At 44.2% G+C, this 20,380-nt stretch overlaps 1 protein-coding gene across 6 annotated transcripts in view; it reads left to right on the forward strand.

Annotated features, from left to right (window-relative positions):
- Window positions 1–20,380, forward strand: part of ncor2 (nuclear receptor corepressor 2) — a 60,598-nt gene that overhangs the window by 9,516 nt on the left and 30,702 nt on the right. For all 6 annotated transcript variants that reach the window (XM_037483045.2, XM_037483048.2, XM_037483049.2 and 3 more), the window contains exons 2-8: window positions 1,399–1,594; window positions 2,364–2,479; window positions 6,110–6,287; window positions 9,479–9,661; window positions 12,784–12,897; window positions 16,367–16,423; window positions 17,792–17,844. In XM_037483045.2, the coding sequence (XP_037338942.2) occupies window positions 1,490–1,594; window positions 2,364–2,479; window positions 6,110–6,287; window positions 9,479–9,661; window positions 12,784–12,897; window positions 16,367–16,423; window positions 17,792–17,844 (806 nt within the window). In that variant the 5' untranslated portion in view covers window positions 1,399–1,489. The remainder of the gene's footprint in view (window positions 1–1,398; window positions 1,595–2,363; window positions 2,480–6,109; window positions 6,288–9,478; window positions 9,662–12,783; window positions 12,898–16,366; window positions 16,424–17,791; window positions 17,845–20,380) is intronic.

Below are 20,380 nucleotides of genomic sequence, written 5' to 3' on the forward strand. Positions count from 1 at the left end.
GAATAATTAAATTATTTCAAATTTCCATTTAGTCAATGTACATAATAAAAAACATTTTTTTTCTTCGTTTATTTACTACCTCTATAGTGAAGTTGTTAAGAATGACTTTGCTAAAGCATCACACCTGTTGTGTTACCGTACAAGAAAAACCTGTTCGTATTTAAAACAGCACACAATATAACAGGGCTAAGATCTGCTATCATAATAGAACGGTATAAGTCACATGATGTCATGTTTGCTGGTGATCCAATGAGTATATACTCTGAATGAGATAAACAATCTAAACATGAAAAATACTTAATCCCCCCAGCGTGGCAGGCGATTCTAAACTTTATAATTAAGTCCTACAAAGCATCTCAGGCGGTTGTCTTTTTTTTGGATTGTGTGTTATCATCCAAACAATGAAGTGCCTAGATTAAACAAATTGTTTTGATAGAAGTTCTGATCGTATCCTACTGATGATTAATTTCTGAAATAAATAATATTGATGTACAAATTAAATATCTAACCATCTTTCCAATGTCCTCAACTATCCGTTTTCTGGTTATTTACAAATTATTTCAACGCATTCATTCTCAACAGAAATTCCATTGCTGCATGTGTTTCTTTGGGGGTGGTGTTGTCGCAGTGGTGGCGGCGGCCCTTTCAGTGTAAATTGCAGTGCTCTTATAGAGCACGTTGCTGTTTAGTCAAGGTTCTGACCAGTTCCCTGTTGAGTCTGTATCTTTGCTTCCCTTCCTCTCGTATGGTTCACACATGAGTGGATGAGAGGGGGTGGGGGGTGTCATTAGTCAGAGGCTGTGGGGCAGGAGTCCTAATGTTGTTTCTTGGCAAGAGTCACCGGGACAAATGCCATGCGTGCTAGTCCACCTACTACTACCGTTAATGTCTGAGAACGCCGCGTTAACCAGCTTATCAGGTGTGTTTCGACACGTGTCATGCGAATTCGATTTGGATAGAAATAGTAAGCAGTTTACCAAGGGACTCTTATCAAATGTATTGGCGTACTCTTTAAGGGTTTAGCGAGCCACTCGGGAACTGGCAGCGAGCTACTAGTGGCAGACTACGGCTCCAGTGCCTGACTCTCAAGGCCCACGTCTATCTGTCATTGAGTTATTTATGTTGCCCGTAAACCCCCATTAAACTCTTGGTTCACGGCCTGGCTGCGATGGACAGGTGAGCAGCTGTACTAGGGAGGTGATGTCATTAGGATATCTGGTGCAGACTAAGACACACGCTTTTATCTCCAGCTACTCTGGAGGTGCCCGCAAGAAAACAAAAGTTGTTTCCAATGGTCACGAATTTGCAAGTGTTGCATTGTTCTTATCATGCACCAAAGCATCCTCTACCAAATACTGTCTCATGTCTCATGTGTATTGTTTTTTTCTTTTTCTGCAGGGTGCTGGCTCAGCCAAACAACCAATAATGCACAGCGTCTGCACTGCAGCCACACCCACTTCCTGCCTGTAGAGGAAGCGGCTGTGCCAGCATGTCCTCTCACCCTCAGTCTGTGCAGCCGGGCCGGAGGACTGTGGACACACGGCACCTGCCAAACCCTGCGAGTCTACCACTGCAGCTGCAACGGGCACACGCGGTAAGCCCCCCCTCCCCCGCACACTATGTGTTTAATGACACCACATATAGTGCGCCTGTGTTTTTGTCTTCTTCTTTTTCTCAAGGTAGACCTTTTACTGGAGCTGTGGCTCTTACTATGCCTACTCCAAATATTGAGTAAACAGGGCATTATTCTGAGCTACTGGAAAGGGCCTGACCCCCGGGGCCTCCACTGGTGCCTTTCCCAACGGGAACATTCCCAGGTTTCAGTGTTGTGCCCACAAGGGCCGGTCCCTCATTACATGTTGGAGCTGACGGCCGTGGCCTTCCCCATTATTTCCACCAAATTCTCCTAATTATCAAGATTATGTTCTGATGCGTGTCATCAGGTGCTGAGCTGTCAGTGCTTCGAAGTAGAGTCCTCTAGCTGATATGGAAGTTCGTTCAGTGACCTCCAGTGCTCGCCTCGCTCTTTTTTTTGTTATTCTTGCAGAGTGGGAGACGCTACGGCGTACCCCCCCCCCCCCCCCCCAGGATCTCCACAGCTGCACCTTTAGTTAATCCTTGCCCTCCCTCTTGTCATCAGGACGAGATGAGGGTTGACTGGCTCTGTTCCAGGGTACAGTAGCTGTATCGGATTGCCCCATATGTGTGACAAAGGAATGGAAGGCGAGGGAGGGATAATATTTGGCGATAAAATCCCTGAATATTACAGAAGAAAGAAGGCAGGCAATGGGAAGAAATGTTCAAATGTTTTCCTTAAACTGGGGTCTATGATTCATGCTGACTACATGTTGTTTGCCTTCCAGGAAGTGGGACTGGTTGACTACCACTCTCATCATGCCAGGGACTTCAACTCCCACCTGGCACAGCCCCATCGCCGTCGGCCCTCCTTGCTTTCAGAGTTCCAGCCGGGGAACGAGAGGTAGGTGCTCTGTGCTCTTATATCAAGTTTATTCTCTCGCAAGCAACATTTTGTGTTGTTTAAGACGGCTTCTTGTTTAGATTCCTCGTCCTAATTTATTTTTACTGACTGTTGTTTACTATATAACTGTATTTGTACAAGAGTATTTACAGGACAAACATAGCATCATGGCAAATAATAGTAATAAAACTGCCAAACTAGTAAATTTTAAAGTCAAACGAAAGTGTTGCTATTTAACATCCTCCTCTGCTAGGGATTACAGATGACATTACAATTTTAGTGTCATAAATTAATGTAGATCCTAGATGGTTATTGTGGTGTCAGATCTATATATCTTTCACATGGAAAAAGTAGTGTTGCCCCCTTAATGTAGTTGTCCAAGTTGAGTCTTGACGCCTATGCTGAATGGTCTCATGCATTCTGCGTTATTATGCTGCATTATTCTACTCAAAACCCTCTGCCTGTTAAGCCTCCCCTAGTGTAACCTTCATGTAATTGGCATCTGCAAGCCGTTGCTTTTTACTGTTGAGTTAAACAGCTCTGCAGGGCAACAGAGTTTTCCCATCGTCTATAGACCCAACATTAAGTCAGGCACAGCTGTGTGTATATATAGCGCTTTTCTCTCTGGGGACTCAGGTCTTGTACCTACCAGAGTTGTTTATTATTTATACAGTCATGCTTTTGAGGATGAGCCTTGATGAGTACTTGTGAATAATTGATATCTATGCCATGAATTTTGAATGTTGCCCAGAGGATAGGTCACATTTTTTTCCCTCCTCACTTGATTGTCAAAGCAGATATTCCTAAAAAAGTATAGGATTTCATTTTCACGGGGTTGGCTTTCCTAGAAATACACTGGCAGATATTTGTTGCACGTACCGAGTGTTGGGTTTGTGCTCCTGAATATGTCAAGCGATTTGTGTGCTCCTGGAAGGATAAGGAGTTATAGCGGCAGATGGTAGAATCCCTCTGTCGCAGCGTGTGGCCGCTGCGTGTTATGCCAGTGTGTAAGTACCAATCAGATGGGATTATGGTCTTGAATGTGTGTGTTGGTCCTGTTTAGTGGTTTGCATGGCCTAGCCCACAATGTGGCAGCACTGGGTCACGGGCTGATGATCAGAAATAAACACCGCAAACTGTTCAACTGCCACCCACCAGCTTCTGATTGGCTGACATTCTTCATTCAATAACTGGTGCTGCTGTGGTTACACCCGGCGTACAGGATGTCTGTTTCTGCACGACAGGTGCCTTTGGTATTGTATCAAAAAAGGGAACTAGCGGTTAGCATGTTTTTTTTGTTTTGTTGTGTGGACTGAAATAAAACTGTGGGAGGGGGGCCTTTCAGTTGAGCACATCAGGCCTTTAGCATTCCTCGAAATCCCGCCTGAAGCCCTCATTCAACGCTTCTCATTCAGAGTTTGAATAGCGTAATTCGGGGCTTCATCTGTTCTTCAATGGTCTTGGACTGAAGAAGAGGTGACAATGTGCCAGTTAGGTTAATGCTCCAAATGTTCCCTAATGACATGTCAGGGACCTACACCAGTATAATCATTGCTGAGCCACGGTGGTGGTTGATTGTTTCATTGCCTCTTGACTATATCCCAATATCACAGTCCCTCCGCCTCTTCCCATCTGTCAGCAATCACCCGAGCTTCTTCCGAAAGAGAGTGAATACGTTGTAGAGCAAATTTTGCCCATTTGTTGATTTCTTTATTCTAATTTTTTAATGTCAATAGCGATTTGAAATAGCCTTTTTAAATCTGATATGTAATCTAGAGTATCAGTTCTGAATCACTCAAAAGGAAATCATGATCCAGCTTGGAATGGAGTCTTTGCAATTTTCTCTCTAATTCTGCGCACTACCCCACTTCCATTCCTCCCAGCTGTGTTGCAGTTAGCCTGGCTTCTCTTTTCTGTTAGCCATTCCTGCAGCGTGCACAGCTGTGGAGCCGCTCCTCTGGGGAGCAACGGAGAGACGCCGCAGTCCCTTCACAATATATAGCTGCCGCTATCAACACACAGGATCTCTGTTCCCTGTTGTAATGAGTAAGAAAGTAATGGAGCCCCCCCCCCCCCCACACACACACACATACACACACACACATCTTCGCCTCATCCCCCAGACAAATCCTCCCCAAGGATCAGATTATTCTGCACGCTCACAAGAGGGAGAAGGGTAAAGAAAGAGGGGGGAGGAGGCTGAGGAGAAGAAGAGAGGGGGGGTGGTGGGTTGAGTTTGGTGATGTGATTATGTAAGTGCCAACCCTCTTTGGAGATGAGAAAGTGTGTGACTGAATGGGTGAGAAAATATGTTTGGGGGGGGGGGGGGGGGGTGGGGGGTGCTGTTGCACACCATCTGGGTATTCGTTTCTGGCACCCTAATTTTCAAACTACTATGTAGCCAATCTGATAAACACCCGCAATTAATTTCTTCCCTCGACCACCCCATGGCACGTCTGACGTGCAGATTCAGCCTGGTGTATTGCATAAAAGGACTTGACCCACCCCCCTCTTACCTGAAGCTCTGGTGGTGTCCGAAGATGGCCTCGCTTGTTTCAGCACCCCACTGGGCACAGACGCGCTCCATGCTCCTTGGTACATAAAGAAACCACACACTAGGCCATTGTGGGCCTGGACCCGCAATTACGGTTGTGTTTTCCCTCTTCTCTTCAGAAGCCACATCCATTTTGACACTGGCAGGAAAGTCACTGACATTCTGGCATTTGCCAACTTGAGAAAATTTCCCTCAGATAGAACATAGAGCCATTTACGTGTGGTAAATGGCTCTATAAAATGTCTCTAATAAATTATCCCTAAATCTAAGAAGCCAGTGCAGTTAACATTCCGAAGCTGTCATTTGACTACACGCCAAGGGTCAATTCTACTGGGGCACTGTATCGTGTTGCCAACCCCAATGACGGCCGGTGTTGTTTCTTAACATTCCCGGCCAGCCAGTTCATTGTCTAGTTTTAGGGTAGAGAATTGTGTGCTGTCATAGCTCCAGCTGCAAATCTCCACAAAGCACTAATTTGGCTTTGTGTGTGGAGCAATGCAATGGTTGCAAAACCCGGCACAAGAGCAGCTCCACCGTATGCTGCTGAAATGAAAGCCATTAGGCGCTAGTGTTGCAGTGAGTCACCATTTCCTTGCGTCCCGTTCTTTCCACTACGAGTGACCCATTCCATGTTCCCATTCTACAGGAAAAAACATTTGTCTTTAGTGATCACTTTTATGATTGCGGTTCAGTTACTGTCCTCTTGTGCTTTTGTACTGTAATGTTTGTTTGTGTACTTGTAGCCTGTTTTTAAATGGGATATGATTAAGTCCCGCACCAAGCCTGGTCTCTTGCTCAGACAGCCTTTCTCATTAATTATCTCGTCCCCGCGGCCCGCCACACTTTCATAACGAACCCAAAAATATTTGTACACGTCTCAACGGGTGGGGTGCGTGCAGTCTGCCCGGGGGATTCGACTGGGTGCTGGCTCTTGCACGGAGCGTTGTGAACCTCCTGTGGCTCTCGGTCATATTGGGAAGGCCTGGCGTGGAGGCGGCCTGTAGCTTACTCTGCATTGAAATGCTTCAGTAGCTTCCTGTACGTTTTTTCTAAACGCCTTCGTTTTCACTTTGCAGAGGACAAGAACAGCATATCCGCTATGAGCACATGTACCTGCCGGAGCACAGCGGCCAGTCCGAGGTGGAGTACGCGGAGATCAAGCGGCCTCGTCTAGAGATGGCACCGGAGTCTCTGATGAGGCCTTCATCCCACCGGCCACAGCTGCCCATGGGATTGGCTGAGGATATGGCGAAGGTCAGTAACCATTATGAAATACAGTATATGAGGCTAACAAGTTGAGTAAATGACAGTTTGATGGTCAAGGAACCGGGACTCCTCTACCAATATAAATTATTAAGTATAATGTATGTATGCTTATGGGCCTGGGTGTATGTGTAAAAGTTTATCCACATCCAACAAAAAAGTATGAAGTAAACGACTCTTTTTCCAAATGGAACTCAATTATCAAAAAAATGTGTTTGGTCTATTATAATATTCCCATTAATCTTTATGCATTTGATTTCCAAAATGATTTTAATTCGTATTATATAAGATTATATATGTTTCAGTTATGCTTTGGTATTTTTATTATTATGCCTCTTATTATATCTGCCAGCCTTGTTCAGAGTCACATGGGTTTTTATCAGACATACCACACCAGAAGCAGGTTCTACAGTGTACGAGCTGGAGCTTTGTGAGCAACGGTGGAAAGACCATAACAGAGCTGTGAAACAGCGATTAATAAATGGTAGCGCTGACCTAGATTTCAAAAGACTGAGGGTGGCACTGTGTAAACCACACATCAAAACGACCTGCCTGCAGCGTAGAGCTGAGGAGGGAGGTGTTCCTGCCATTACAGAGTGCTTCAAACTGCCATGGGAGGAAAACGGAATGGTGAATAGATACAGCAGTAATGGAGGGTACAGGCCAAAGAAAAGCATTATCTCTTAAGCTATCGGGGAAATATTCAGGAAAGCCTGTAATTCCCCCAAAGCACAGACTGCTTTAAACCCATTATGTAAGACTCATCGGCTGCACGGAACAAGTTCCCTAAATGATGAGGGAAAGATGTCACTGAAAAGTGGAAATGGGAAGAGGCATAGATGCAGGTGAAGGGGTAAAGGGAGGAGTGAAAGACAAAGAGCAGCAAGAAAAGAGGAAGTCTGCCAGTAGAATGAAACAATGCTGACGCCTATAGCATGACTCACATGGCCGGGGGGGGGGGGGGTCAGAGAAGGATGAAGCAACACGTGCACTTTTCCTCATCTTTTGCTTAAAAAACGAGAATCAGATCAGAATGAGTTGGACTGTCTTCGTTTATACCCACTACTTTGTTAATGTTCCTCTTACCATATATGGCTCAAATAATGCAGACATGACGTTGTGTAAATAAGATACATTCTTAGTTCTTGAAGTTTGTTTGATAAAATAATACGGTATTATTGGTATATTCTATAAAAATATAATGTTTTTTAGTTGTACAGGGAAACCTGCCAATATCCAAGAAAAACCCACATGATTTCCTTCCATTTTTCTTTTTATCCAGCAATTTTAATTATTTCCGTAATAAAGGTTGCTGGTGGGCAACAGGAATGTACAATAAATGAGGCGGGCCTTGACCAAAGAAATTCTTCCTCTTGTATTTGGCTACTATTGGATTGGTTGATTTTAATCTAAGCATCATGTCGATTCCCATGCTAAAGCACCACATAAAATCTTGTTTACCTGAGATGCGCTCAAAAATTCATGGAAAAAAGACTGACTAACTAAAAATGCCTAATTGATCACAGATCAGCTGAGGGGCCAGGCCCAACAATTAGTAACCTGTTCATTATCAGTTTTTAGCCCAATGATTTAAAGGGAATAACAAGGGAACCACAACATGAGGTCTGCGAAAGCCTACATTTCAAGTTAAATGCAAGTACCTACTAAACCCAACGCATTTCCACAGAACCAACTCCAAACAAACCCCAGACCTCGTGCTGTGGAATGATCTAAATGTGAGCGGGGCCTTCGAGGGCATGTAAGCTGTGTGAGGCTACGGCCTTGGCTATAGGTCTGGGACTTTTTCACACTGTCACCGGTGTAATAGCTGTTGACCAGCACAGAGGGGAATGTGTAGGGCACAGCACCCGAGGGCAGATTGCTTGTGACCTCGCAGTTGTGTCCTCCCACCGAATCCCTCGTGGTTAAACGCACTCCTTGAACGTTCTCGCACCGTTAGCTGTCCTTGAGTTTGCGATAGGAACAAAATGAACACAAATGCCGTCACCAATAGATAACTGCAGCAATGAAGGCCAGAATGAAAGCAATTTTCTTTTTTTGTGTGTATCAACTCAAGGTTGAATGCATCACTGACCGGCCCTCACTACTCAATAATGACCACGTCTTTCTTTTCTTTTTCATATCTGTTTTCACATCAACGTGGCCTTTGTGCATGCTGAGCGGTGACACATATCAGGAGGGCAGAGGTGTTATTTGTAGTCACTTACAATGTTTTGACAACGTCGAGCCATACGAGGACTCTTGCATCTCAAACACATTACTGAGAATTGACTGAATGCATAAACTGCCAGATTAAGAAAATAAATGTTATTGTGTGTCAGTTTTTTTTAAAGGCAACGCATGTCATGCTGTGTGCCTGGAATCGACGTTTCCTTAGTGGACCCCCCCCCCCCTCAGATGGAAAAAGTTTCACATTTTAGAAGAAGAGCAAATTTAAGATGCAAGAATTACACTTTTGAATGCTCGTCCCGTACTTAAGTACAAGTTTGAGGTTCCTTTAGTCTTATGTACCTTTGTCTTAGAAGAAAATTTGTACTTGTAATTGTACTAATTTATTTGTATGTATTAGTTATTTAGGTTGAGATTCTTAATACCAAATATTAGCTAACTACAATGTACTTCATGACCTGATTATTATGTATAAGACGCAGTTAAGACTCGCTGTAACTATGTGCAGTGGTTTGACTCCGCTGTCCCTGCTGTCACCACTATGGCTGCGTAGTTGATGAGGCCCCCCCCCCCCAACATCCTCAGAAGTATTTCACATTGCAAACTGAGCGTCCTGAGCCCCGGTGCCCAATCCCAGCAAGAAACCCCACGGTGCCATATTCGCCCGTGTGGTCTCGTGACATTGAGAAACTACGCTGGCTTACGTTGCCCTAAAGACTTAATTACTGCCGTTTGTTACCGCCCCCTCTGGTTCTCTGATTTTGTTTAGATGAGTTCTTGTGAAGTCACCTTTCAGGCAACCAGAGGAAGAGAACCAGTATTTTTCAATTCTCTGTTGAATGTGTCCGATACGGAATAACCAACCTGCTGTTTATTATCACTTTCCATCTCCCTTCCAGGTTTTATAACACAAATGTATTGTTTGACTCATAAAATCATAAACATATTCAACATCTCAGCACTCCGCTATTCTTTTTGCTGGGCTTTTGCAGGACCGTGGCAGTGGAATGGGGAAGCTGGAGCCGATCTCCCCTGTGAGCCCGGCCCTTATGGACCCTGACTTGGATCTGGTGCCGGCTCGCTTCTCCAAGGAGGAGCTGATCCAGAACATGGACCGCGTGGACCGGGAGATCACCATGGTGGAGCAGCAGATCTGCAAGCTCCGCAAAAAACAGGTCTGCACGGCTATGAGAGATTGTGTTTTGTATAGAATTTGCAGACCAAACTCCCTCATTTTAAAGTGGACTTGTTCTTTCTTTGAGAAAAACATTCTGATGTTGACTTGTATTTCTGCCAAAGATTTAAGCGGTTGATACTTCAGCATGAGATAAATGTGTCGTTGACTGCAGACGCAGCAGGAGGAACGTAGATGTGATTAGATGGAGGGTGCGGTGCAATGTGCTTGATTAATAAATGCATGAATACTATATACAAATACATAATAATACAAATATAATCTAGAACCAACCGTATGAGTCGTAATGGGTGTATGACAATACGGACAGTACAAACAACAAGAGCAGTGGAATGACCGCGCAGAGTTTAATCAGTTGACCGCTGAGGAGAAGTCGCTGATCCTGATCCTGCTGGTTCGTCCTGGAATGGCGAATTTCCTACAGCGCCGCCCAGAGGGAAGTGGGTCTATGGCGGGGGGGGTAGGGGGGCGGGGGTGCAGCGTTCCGGGAGGACGGCCTTGATGCCTGGGAATGGAGCACGCGGTCTGAGACGGAGCGGTTGCCACACCAGGCGGTGACGCACTTTGTAAGCAGGCGCTCGATGCTGCAACGGTAGAAGTTAGTCAGCAAATTAGATTACAAAATGAGAGTTTGGCCGTGAAAGTACGGCTTGGCATGCAGCTCAAAAAGACTCAGCCTTTTTAGAAGACGACTCGGGTACATCAGACGGTCTTCCTCAGTAGAGGCTACTTTATGATCAGTATCAGTGAAGAAGGTTTACTAGGCGCCGCTGTGTGATGTCATTTGAGTCCATTCCTCTCGTATTTTGACCATAGCTAAACGCACTAAGACACGTAGATGCCTACCGCGCGGTGGCTCACATCATTATTTAATTTTCTTAGTGGCGGCGTGCGGGTTGTTGTCTGATGTGTTCACGTTGTCTAGACGTTGCTGCGTTGTAATCGCGGCATTCAACCTCTGTAGCTGCTTCTCACTCGATGTGCTACATTTCTGTACATGGACTCCTCTAAGCAGCTGCGTTTGTTTTTTTTTTCTTCCCCCCCTATTCGCTTTGACTTTTTACTTAACAGAAAAGTAGGTCAAAAATATATGAGGCTATAAATAACAGCTTGCCTGTGGGCGGAGGATTATGGTGGAGGTTTTGTGACTGCTAAACCACTCGCGTCCCTGCCACACTGTCTCCCTTTTGGCCGCCTGCCATGTTGAGCAGAGAAACTGTGGTTAGGCTGTTTCTTTTCCACCCGACTCCCTCCTCCATCGAACAGGCAGTTCTCGTTTGAATTCGGGGAATTTACTCATCATGTGGCATTAGGATTTGGCAGCTACATGGGGTGTACTCAGTCCCAATGATTATGTATTATATAAGTATTTATTAATACATTAATATTGTAGACACAACCGTGAATGTTACGCACAATAACAACAATATCCAGATTGTTTTTCTTCCTTTTTTGTAGTAGTTGTTGCCGACAACATTTCACCTGCTGAAACCAGTGGGTACCGGATAAAAAGGATAAAAAATACTCTACATTTCCCTTTGTTAATAGAAACAACTTGGCATATAAATAATATGGATTTCTTGACAAAATAAAGCTGGTTATCCGATTCCAACGTTGGAGTTGAAGCTTTGAATGATGGAAAGGCTGAGCTCTGCTGCTTAAGAGCATAAATCAAGACTCGCTCTCCTCAATACACACACACACAGTGTTTTTATGGATATTTGTTTTTACAATCCAGCTCTCTTCAAGCATTAAAACATCTGGACTAATTAAGTGACACAGTAAAACTTATTTAAAGAGTTGTGGCATAGGTAGGGGATGGGTGGGAGTTGGGTTAAGGTTACCGCCAGCCTGTATCATGTCAGGATGGCTGGTGTATTTTATTTTACTCTGAAAGCGAAGACGGAGGGGTGGGGGTCTCTGCGGTCAGTGTTTTCCTGCACCAGATGCTTATCCTGGCCTTTCATGCCGCACGATGATCCATCTTGCTGCGCTCTCATGGGGATCCTCTGGAGGCCTCTCCCCCTTTTGAAGCCCATAACGAAGACGAGAAGTCGGGGGTTCAGCTCTATTTGCGCCACTCAGCGCTACTTGGCTTTCACCGGGATGAAATACAACTTTTCCTTACTCTTCATGGGTTCAATATACAGAATGAATCCAGATATGATTTTATGCTTACCAGTAATATTTTTCTTACTAGATTCTTCGAAGGGTTTACCTGTTGTTTGGGAGACCATAGTTTAACTCTAGGACTTGGGCTAAAGAAGTTTTGCCAGCTTGTTTTTCTATGTTGGCTGTAGAAAATAAAAGTCAATGTTGAAATAATTATCTTCTCTCCTGCTATTATCACAGGCAGAAGGAAGTGGCTACTTCCACATGCTGCCTATTGAGGTGTGTGATTTGGGAACACTAATTATCCTGACTTCATTCTATGTGCTGAATGTCAGATATGGCATCTGTGCTTCTTTTAAGGAGAGATTCACAAACATAAAAACAAGGACTGAACTTGATCAGGAGTGCCAAATAGGTCAATCGCCAGAGCTAAAAGACACATTTAATTTTATTCAAAAGCAACCCTGGCTGACTCAGTGGCAAGTCATCCGAGTAAGGTGATGAAATATAATGTGAGGAACAGTTGTGATGGTCCCCACCCTTCTGACAGATGAGAGGCTTGTTGCTTTTATAATGATGATTCGTTTCGGTTTGGTTAACGCTACTACTCTTGCCCGACTACAACGCAGTCTAAAATTCAGTGTTCAGCCGGTGTTAATTTGCCACATTTCCCTTTCTTCACTCCTTTGTGGTCTTTTTCTCTCCATCATCAGAGGTTCTAGGCACACAGCAGGCATTGGCACTTGTTTACAGGCTGTTGTAGTAACTCTGATTAACAAGGCCCTGGGGAGTTAATAGCTTTTGCAGCTAATAGGACAGTTAGTCTCGTCCCTGCTGGAGTTCCGGGGAAGGGACCGCTGATCTAACGCAAACTCTTTAACCTCGCAACACCAGCCGGTGTGTCACAGTTTCCTTGGAAGATCGCACCCTCCCCCTTCGAATCAGAATCGGCCATGTGTTAACTCTTATCTTTTTGTTTCTGTGTTACAGCAACAGCTGGAGGAGGAGGCGGCGAAACCACACGAGCCAGAGCGGCCCATTTCGCCGCCACCGAGCGAGGCCAAGCACCGCAGCCTGGTGCAGATCATCTACGATGAGAACAGGGTCAGTAGAATACACATGCTCAACCTGTGGCCCGCAGCCCAAACCGTTTTCACTTTATTACATATCAAGATGGATTATCACAAACGGCTGTCAGTGAGAGAGAGCTAGTAGCTAAAAACGCCGGAGCTCCTAACAGATTTATGACAGTCTGCAGAAAACTTATTTTCTCTTTCTTGGAGATCTGTATTTTTCATTTACCCTTTTAAAAAGGAAAAATTTTCCTCTAAGACCCTTGTCAACAAAAGCACAGATTACCAGAGTATTTATCTTCCGACTTGAGCCTCCCACTCTTTATTCTCACAACTATTGCCGAACAAAATGAGCTACTAAAGGGCATCCGGGCAGGCTTTATGAATCACACACAGACACAGCGCACAGCCTACACGATGACACGGACGCACACCGAAACAAACCTTTGTTTTTTATCTGATACGCATGTGCAGCAGTGTCATCATTCTGGAAATGGAAGAGCAACGGAGTAGCTGGAAGGTCAAATACTGCCGTTTAGTTAGTTCTAGTCACAGCAATCATCATATGCTCTAGTGCTCTGTGCATATGTTTACATTTTGTGCAGGAGGATATCTGTGCTTTCAGTCCCCCTAGTGGCCAAAAGTAGAAGTCACTAACCTTAGGCCTAAATGTTTTATTCAAATTGCCATGCAAAGCAGTGAACTCCTCTCACACTCAATGACACTCCAGCTTCAATTTCTTTGAACAAGCCCCCCACGGCAAACTACAAGGGATGTTGGAACTTCACTGTTGGAAGGTTAGGAGGAATGTTTTGAATGGAAATCCTTTTTTAAACCATGGCAAAGCAGCGCTTTGTGTGTCAAGAAAATATGCCAGAGAAGCTAGTTTAAAACCAATGTGTTGGAAAGCACATTGTTTAAGTGCAGTTGAGCAAGTGACAAATGCCTAACAGCTGTACAGATGTCCCCAGATAAGAAACCAATTCCCCCGAGAAGACCTTTGTAAAGAGAAACCACACCCGAGGGAGTGTCCTTCGTGACTCTGACCCTGTCATCACTACCAGCCAAACCACAACCACGTCTAGTAACAGCAGGAGATGCAGATTGCTCAAGACTCTCTGAAATCACACGGGTTTACTCCACAATGCCGCTTGACCTCCGTAACGCTTTCCACTTCCCTCTGACTGGCAGGATGTACTCTGGCCTGCTGCCTAACCCCACCTCTCTTTCTCTTTTTCGCTGTTCCTCTACCAAACCAGCCTGTTCTTCTTTTTCCTAGCTTCACTCTCCTTCCCCGGTGCTGCTAGTGCTGCATTTACTCATAAAGTCATATTTATTATTTTAGTCACCATAACATTTGGTCTTATTCATTATTTCCAAATAATTTAAATTACATATACTTCATTACACTCTTGTGCTTTTTAAGTGGCATATTGTGTGTGTGTGTGTGTGGTAAATGGAAATGGTTATCGTTAGGATTTTTTTTCAATACTAATGCTATTATAGATACTCAATCAGCTTGGTTCCTTGTTAATAGTCTTATTCCTTCCTGTGCTGAAGCATAATTACTCCAGCCTCGGCATGCCCTTTTAAGCTGGTGTCACTATGCTGTCACCACCTTTTGCACACAGTGTGACAGGTGCATTCCTGCAAACATCCTATTGTCGAAGCCCGGGAATGGGCCACTCTTCTCATATTTAGGGCGTAGCTGTTGGACATGGGCACAATTGAAGAAAGTCCCTCTGAGACATTATCAATATTGTGTGTGTGAAATTAAGTTTTGTTGACCTCGTTATCTGCCAATTTTAAGTTAAATATGGGATCATGACACGTATGCTCTTCTTGTCGCTGATCTCTGATCATTTTTGATGATCTGTGTGCCAATATGGATCATAAATGATCTACAATGATCACGGCATCAGCTGAATTGCGGGAAAAAATATATCTTGGACTGCAGGCAGCAGGTTGAAGTTGCTTAAGCTGTACGGCTTTTGTGTACAGTTTCACGACCACCAGCTCTATAATAAGAGAAAAAGTAAACCCAGTAGTCTCCTCCATTCCCTTCTTTTTCATGGCAAAACGTGTCATTTCCAGTACTCAATGTGGAGCAATATTAAAAGACTTCTGATGTATCACGCAGTCGTGGTTTCCTATTTAAGAAGTTGCGTCAAGGAAAAGAGCAATCCGTTCGTGTCGCTACTCCCCTAGGATGACAGCCTGGTTCTAATAATTGCTGTTCATAAAACACTTCTGTAGTAAGCAGGCTCTCTGAGGCAATACTCTGCCGCCTGTTACACCTCAACATTAATGAGCAAATCAGTGCAGCGGGAGTCAAGGAAGATTACTACTAAATTAGTCTTCATTTGAATTTGAATAACATGTAAAGTAACAGTACCCTGTATCAGTACCTCTTTTTATGCCTCATGCTCTAGAGGAAATGCACTTTAAAATATTGGATCCTTGTCCCCTGGTTTCACTCATAGGTGACCCAGTTGGAAGCCCGTGTCGAGTTAAGTTAAGCTCTTCGCGTGAGCTCCGCTGCAGTCTTGCATCCAAGTTGGCTCGCGTGAGTCTCGTATGAACTTAGGAGTTAGATCCCAAACGCCTCCCGTGCCACCTCTCCAGTGAGGAGGGAGTGAAAAGGACAAGGAAGCAGCGTGACATTGTGGGCGGTGAGGGATAAAGGTTGACGTGCACGCACACAACCCGGCAGGTTCCGTTTCTGTTGTCGCCTTCTAAAATCTCCCCTCCCCCTCTCGCCGTTCTTCCATCCCATCTGCAAATGTGTCGGTCCCGCCAGTCTTCCTCCGAGGTCACTGAAGGAGATGAAGCGAGATAAAAAGCAACGAAGCATGCAACGTGTCACCAAGGAGGGTCCGTTTGATCGATGAAGCGGACCGTAGTCTGGGACACTGCTCACACATTTATCTGCTGGAGCTAAATATAAAAATGTATAGAGGGGCATTGCTGCGTAGACACATAGACACTGATGGGAGTTTTTTGTTGTTGTTGTTGCCCCAAACACTCCTATATCGCTTTATGGTTTATGGAGTTTTTATTGTTTAAAAAAAAAGCTAATTGTTAGAGGTAGTGAGCTCAAGGTGAGAGCTCTCTCTCAGATGTCTCTTCTGACATAAGCACCAAAGCCCTTTAGGCGCCCCCCCCCCCCCCCCCCCCGTTCCCTGTATTTTGCTCGATCTCTCCCACTCGGCTTCTATTGCACTCCCACTTGCTTGCCTGCTTGCTGTCTCTCTTCCTGTCTCTGCTCAGGGGATGTGAGTACCTTTTTTCTGGGAGAGGAAAGAGGGAACTGTGGCCCAGCTTGAGTTAAAAGCTCTAATAATAGTCCTTTCATCCATCTTTCCATCTCCATCCGTCCATCCAGCCAGCGAACAGTAGCGTAGCCTCAGTGATCAAGTGAGCTCACAGCGTTGCCGTGGTGATGGCTGAGGTGCAGGCGGCCGGCTAATGTATTACTTCTGTTTGTGTTCCCATTCCAGAAAAAGGCAGAAGAGGCTCACAGGATACTGGAGGGACTGGGACCCAGGGTAGAACTGGTGAGTGGACACTTTGAATTTTGTGTGTATCACTGTTTTTTGTTGTTGTTGTTGTTCCCTGCTCTTGTGCTTTTACATGAGGTGATGTAAGAAGGATAAACTGCTTGTTAGATACAGGTTCATGTGTGCGCGACTCATTTGAAGGGTTGAAAGCAACAAAATATTGGGGTTTTATTCAAATATCTCCTGAAGCGGTATTGAACACATTGAATGAATAATGAGTCGCATCAGGGTGCAATGTTAAAGGGTCGCTAGTACCACGGACAACAGAAACATAACCCTGCAGATTTCTTTTTTTAAAGGACTTGTATTTAAGAAGTCATTTCTAGACTTAAATTTGCAATTATTTTTTCCACATAGTTGTTTTTAGGTAATCTTATCACACATGCTGTATTCAATCAATTTAAATTCAATCCATTATTTTAATGTATAGCCCAAAATTGCAAATTACAGATTCGCTTTAGCTTTGTAGTCTGTACACATGCAACAGCCTCTGTCCCCGAAACTCTCACATCAGCACAGGAAAAACCCCACAAAAAATGAGAAAACATTTGATGGGGAGAAAAAAGAAGAAACCTCAGGGCGGACGTCAGAGGAGGGATCCCTCTCCCGGGATGGACAGACTGGAATGGATGTCTAGTGTACAGAATCAACAGCGTCAAAGATGTACATTATGTTCAATTCCTACAACAGAAATGATTCAAATATTGACTAGTAAGCGAGGCGTACAGCAGGACCGCTGCATGGACAACCTCCGTCAGATATGACCTACATCCACAGACACCTGTGGGGAGGGAAAGAAGCAAAGTTGGTAATGTTGGTTTAAGATGACAGTAATGGTAATGTGATGAATTTTTATAATGATAGTGATTGCAGCACTAGTCAGCAGGACCATCGCAGGAGGCAGGAACAGGGTCCAGATAGAACCAGGTGCTATGAAAACATGCAAGGCGAGAAAGCACAAATACTTGTTAGTGGTATGCATTAATGTTGACAGTGATAGTAATGGTACTAATAATAGTGTTAGAAGCACCAGGGTCCTGCGAGGAAGACCACAAAAACTCTAGGGAAGAAGCGGAATTAGTGAGGAGCATTTTTGAGATGGGAATGATGGGATGTCCTAAGAAACCCCCCGGCAGCCTGGGCCTATAGCAGTTTATAAGTGTTATGGAAGAGGAAAATCCTAAGCTTTAACGTATGTTACATCTGCCCACAAACCAATCTGTTGCTCTCCCTCTCAACCACACAAATAATTTTCATCCCTCACTGTGACATTTTTAATAATGTGTTCATTTACAATCTGTTATGCAACTGAAAATAAGGCATTTCTTTAAATAAAAAAAAATGTTTGTCCTCTTTGTGTTCCAGCCTTTGTACAATCAGCCTTCTGATACCAAGCAGTACCATGAGAACATCAAAATGTGAGTCTGTCACTACAAATGCTTGCATGCTTCCACATTTAGTCATTTATATCCAGCCATTAGGAGAGTTTAACCATTTTTATAGGGACTCATGTTGGCTTTTTGGATATGCCAATAATGTCACCAAATGCTTTGCTTTATATATTGTATATGCAGAGAAAAGTTTAAATCATTTTAAATCATGCATTTCAAGCTGTCCCGATGCTTGAACGTGTTTATCTTAGCAGCTATTAATTACCGTAGTGGTTGTATGTTGTCCCTCAATCGCCACTTGTTTCCAAACTCAAAGCTCCCCTCCCCCTGGGCAATGAATAGAATATTCAGAGGGAAATGAGTAATTGTCATTTTGTTTACTTGACAATTAAACTTCTGGAATAGATGTGTAACAAGCCCATCTACAGAGAGTAAAAAGATGATAGCAAAGACAATTTCGAAAAGGCAGTTTTGATAACCCCAATGTAATGTTTGTAGCAAAGCGATTCACACATGTGTGTGGAGAATTGTGTAAGTATATTGACATGTGTGCATTATCAGAATTGTGAATGTGTACAAAATAAATTTGCAGAAATCCAAATCTGTATTAAGATTTGTGAATTTGTAGAAACAATAATTATTGCTTTACAAAGTGTAAATGTGGACATTGCATTACGTTACATGTCATTTAGCTGAGGCTTTTATCCAAAGCGACTCACAATAAGTGCATTATTGTAAGCAAGCCAAAGGCTGGAAATACAGGCAACTCATCAGATACAACTCAGCGAGCCTCTCAACCAGCTTTGACCAGTTTCCCACACTTCTGCTGTGACAGAGATCTGCAAATGTAATTAGTCCACACTGCCTCAGTAGCAGAAGGGCCTTCGTAGCACCGGGGTGAACCGGGCTAAACTCTCCGGCTCTTATAACCAGCCACGGTCGGCCGAATGCATCTGTGGTTGTTGTAGTTATGACAGCTGTTGAAAACAAGATGATACGTAGCTGTCCTCATGAATGGCTCTTTGTTTAGCTTTTCTTTAGTGTCATAACATATCTGATTCCTCTTTGGAAGCTTTTTTCTTTTTTCTTTTTTTTGATGGTAACTTTCCATTCAGACAACTTGGAAATGGTGCGAGGGCTCTGTTATGTCGTTTTGAGGACCTTCGATAAGCAACTTGAGGCTCAAATGAATAATATTTTGTATGCTTCAGAATATGAACACCTGTTAAAAGAAACATTTGAATTCTGGTTATGCCCTCTAGCCAGTAACACAGCTTCAAATCACCTGCGTTAAATTAAAAGATGCTTTAATCATACAAAGAAATGAAAAAATAAATAAAGTAAGCATAGACATTGTTTCTTAAAATGCGCTCCCCTCCCCTGATATAATCACATTAAATATTACAGCAGGATGGCTGTCTCAGTATCCAACATTGACACGATCAGTCAAACAACCCTGACGCCATTGCATTGGTTAATGGGATATGCTAATGTAATGCCGTTGGGCAGAGTCCATAACCCTACCGTCTCCGTCAATGAGACTCTGTAATCTCAAGGACTGAATCCCCCCTGTGCCACATCAAAGTTCTGATGGCTCGTCTCCGCCAGCGGCCCTGTGCTGCGGGTACGGTGGCGTACCACGAGGCGCGTCTGACCTCTCGCCAGAACGCTGTTCTGTCTTCACCCCTTTTGATCCCGGCACCGTTTGATCTGTACTATTGCCTCAAAGCAATTAACTGAACGCCCCCCCCGTGTATGTGTTATTAAATACCAGTGTCAGAGACAGCACAATTGACCTCTCTGTTTTGCCAACTGGTTTGAAAACCGTGGCACTCATCCCTGTCCTGCTCGTAGATGAGTACGGATTTCTCTGTGGAGCTCTCGGCATGCGAGTCCCAGTTCATCTACTGCAACTAAAGATATTTCCTTTGCATATTTAAAACGCCTATGAAAACAAAAGCAAACGTTGAAGTCTAAGAATGTTTTTGCTCGGTGTGCTTGCACCCCTAGGGAACACCTGCCACAAGCGTGTGTATAATGAGTCTTCCAGCCAGTATTTTGGGGTGGTTTTGCGCTAAATGACACTGTTCTCCGATCTCAGCTCGGATTGGCGCGGGTTTAGAGGAGGACAAAGGAAACCTTTCGAGTGGGTTCAAGGTTAATGCTAATCCCTCCCGTTGCCATCTGATGACCAGAGCACAATACCATCCCTGTCTCTGCAGGGCTTCATGTGCTTCAGCTATCGGCACTGTTAATGTCATACAAATTCCTTTGTAGCTCATTAAATGCCATCAACGCTATCTGGCTGGATTAAGCCGTATTCAACTCTTCCGCGGCGATGGCTTCGTTCTATATGTTTCTGTTTGTTTGTGAGGGAGTGTTTATATAGGTTTGGGGTTATTGCAGTTTAGATTCATTGTTATTCCAGATAACATCTTTGGGAAATGGAGAATAGGTCATCCAGTACGTTTATGCCTCCCCAACCATAAAAGTTCATCTTTCAGGTCCGCCGTCTAATTTTCCCCAGCAGCATCGCGCTGCCTCGTCGCCTGTCCTAGACCCG

Source organism: Pungitius pungitius, chromosome 5 (assembly GCF_949316345.1).
Source record: "Pungitius pungitius chromosome 5, fPunPun2.1, whole genome shotgun sequence".
NCBI classification, from domain to species: domain Eukaryota; kingdom Metazoa; phylum Chordata; class Actinopteri; order Perciformes; family Gasterosteidae; genus Pungitius; species Pungitius pungitius.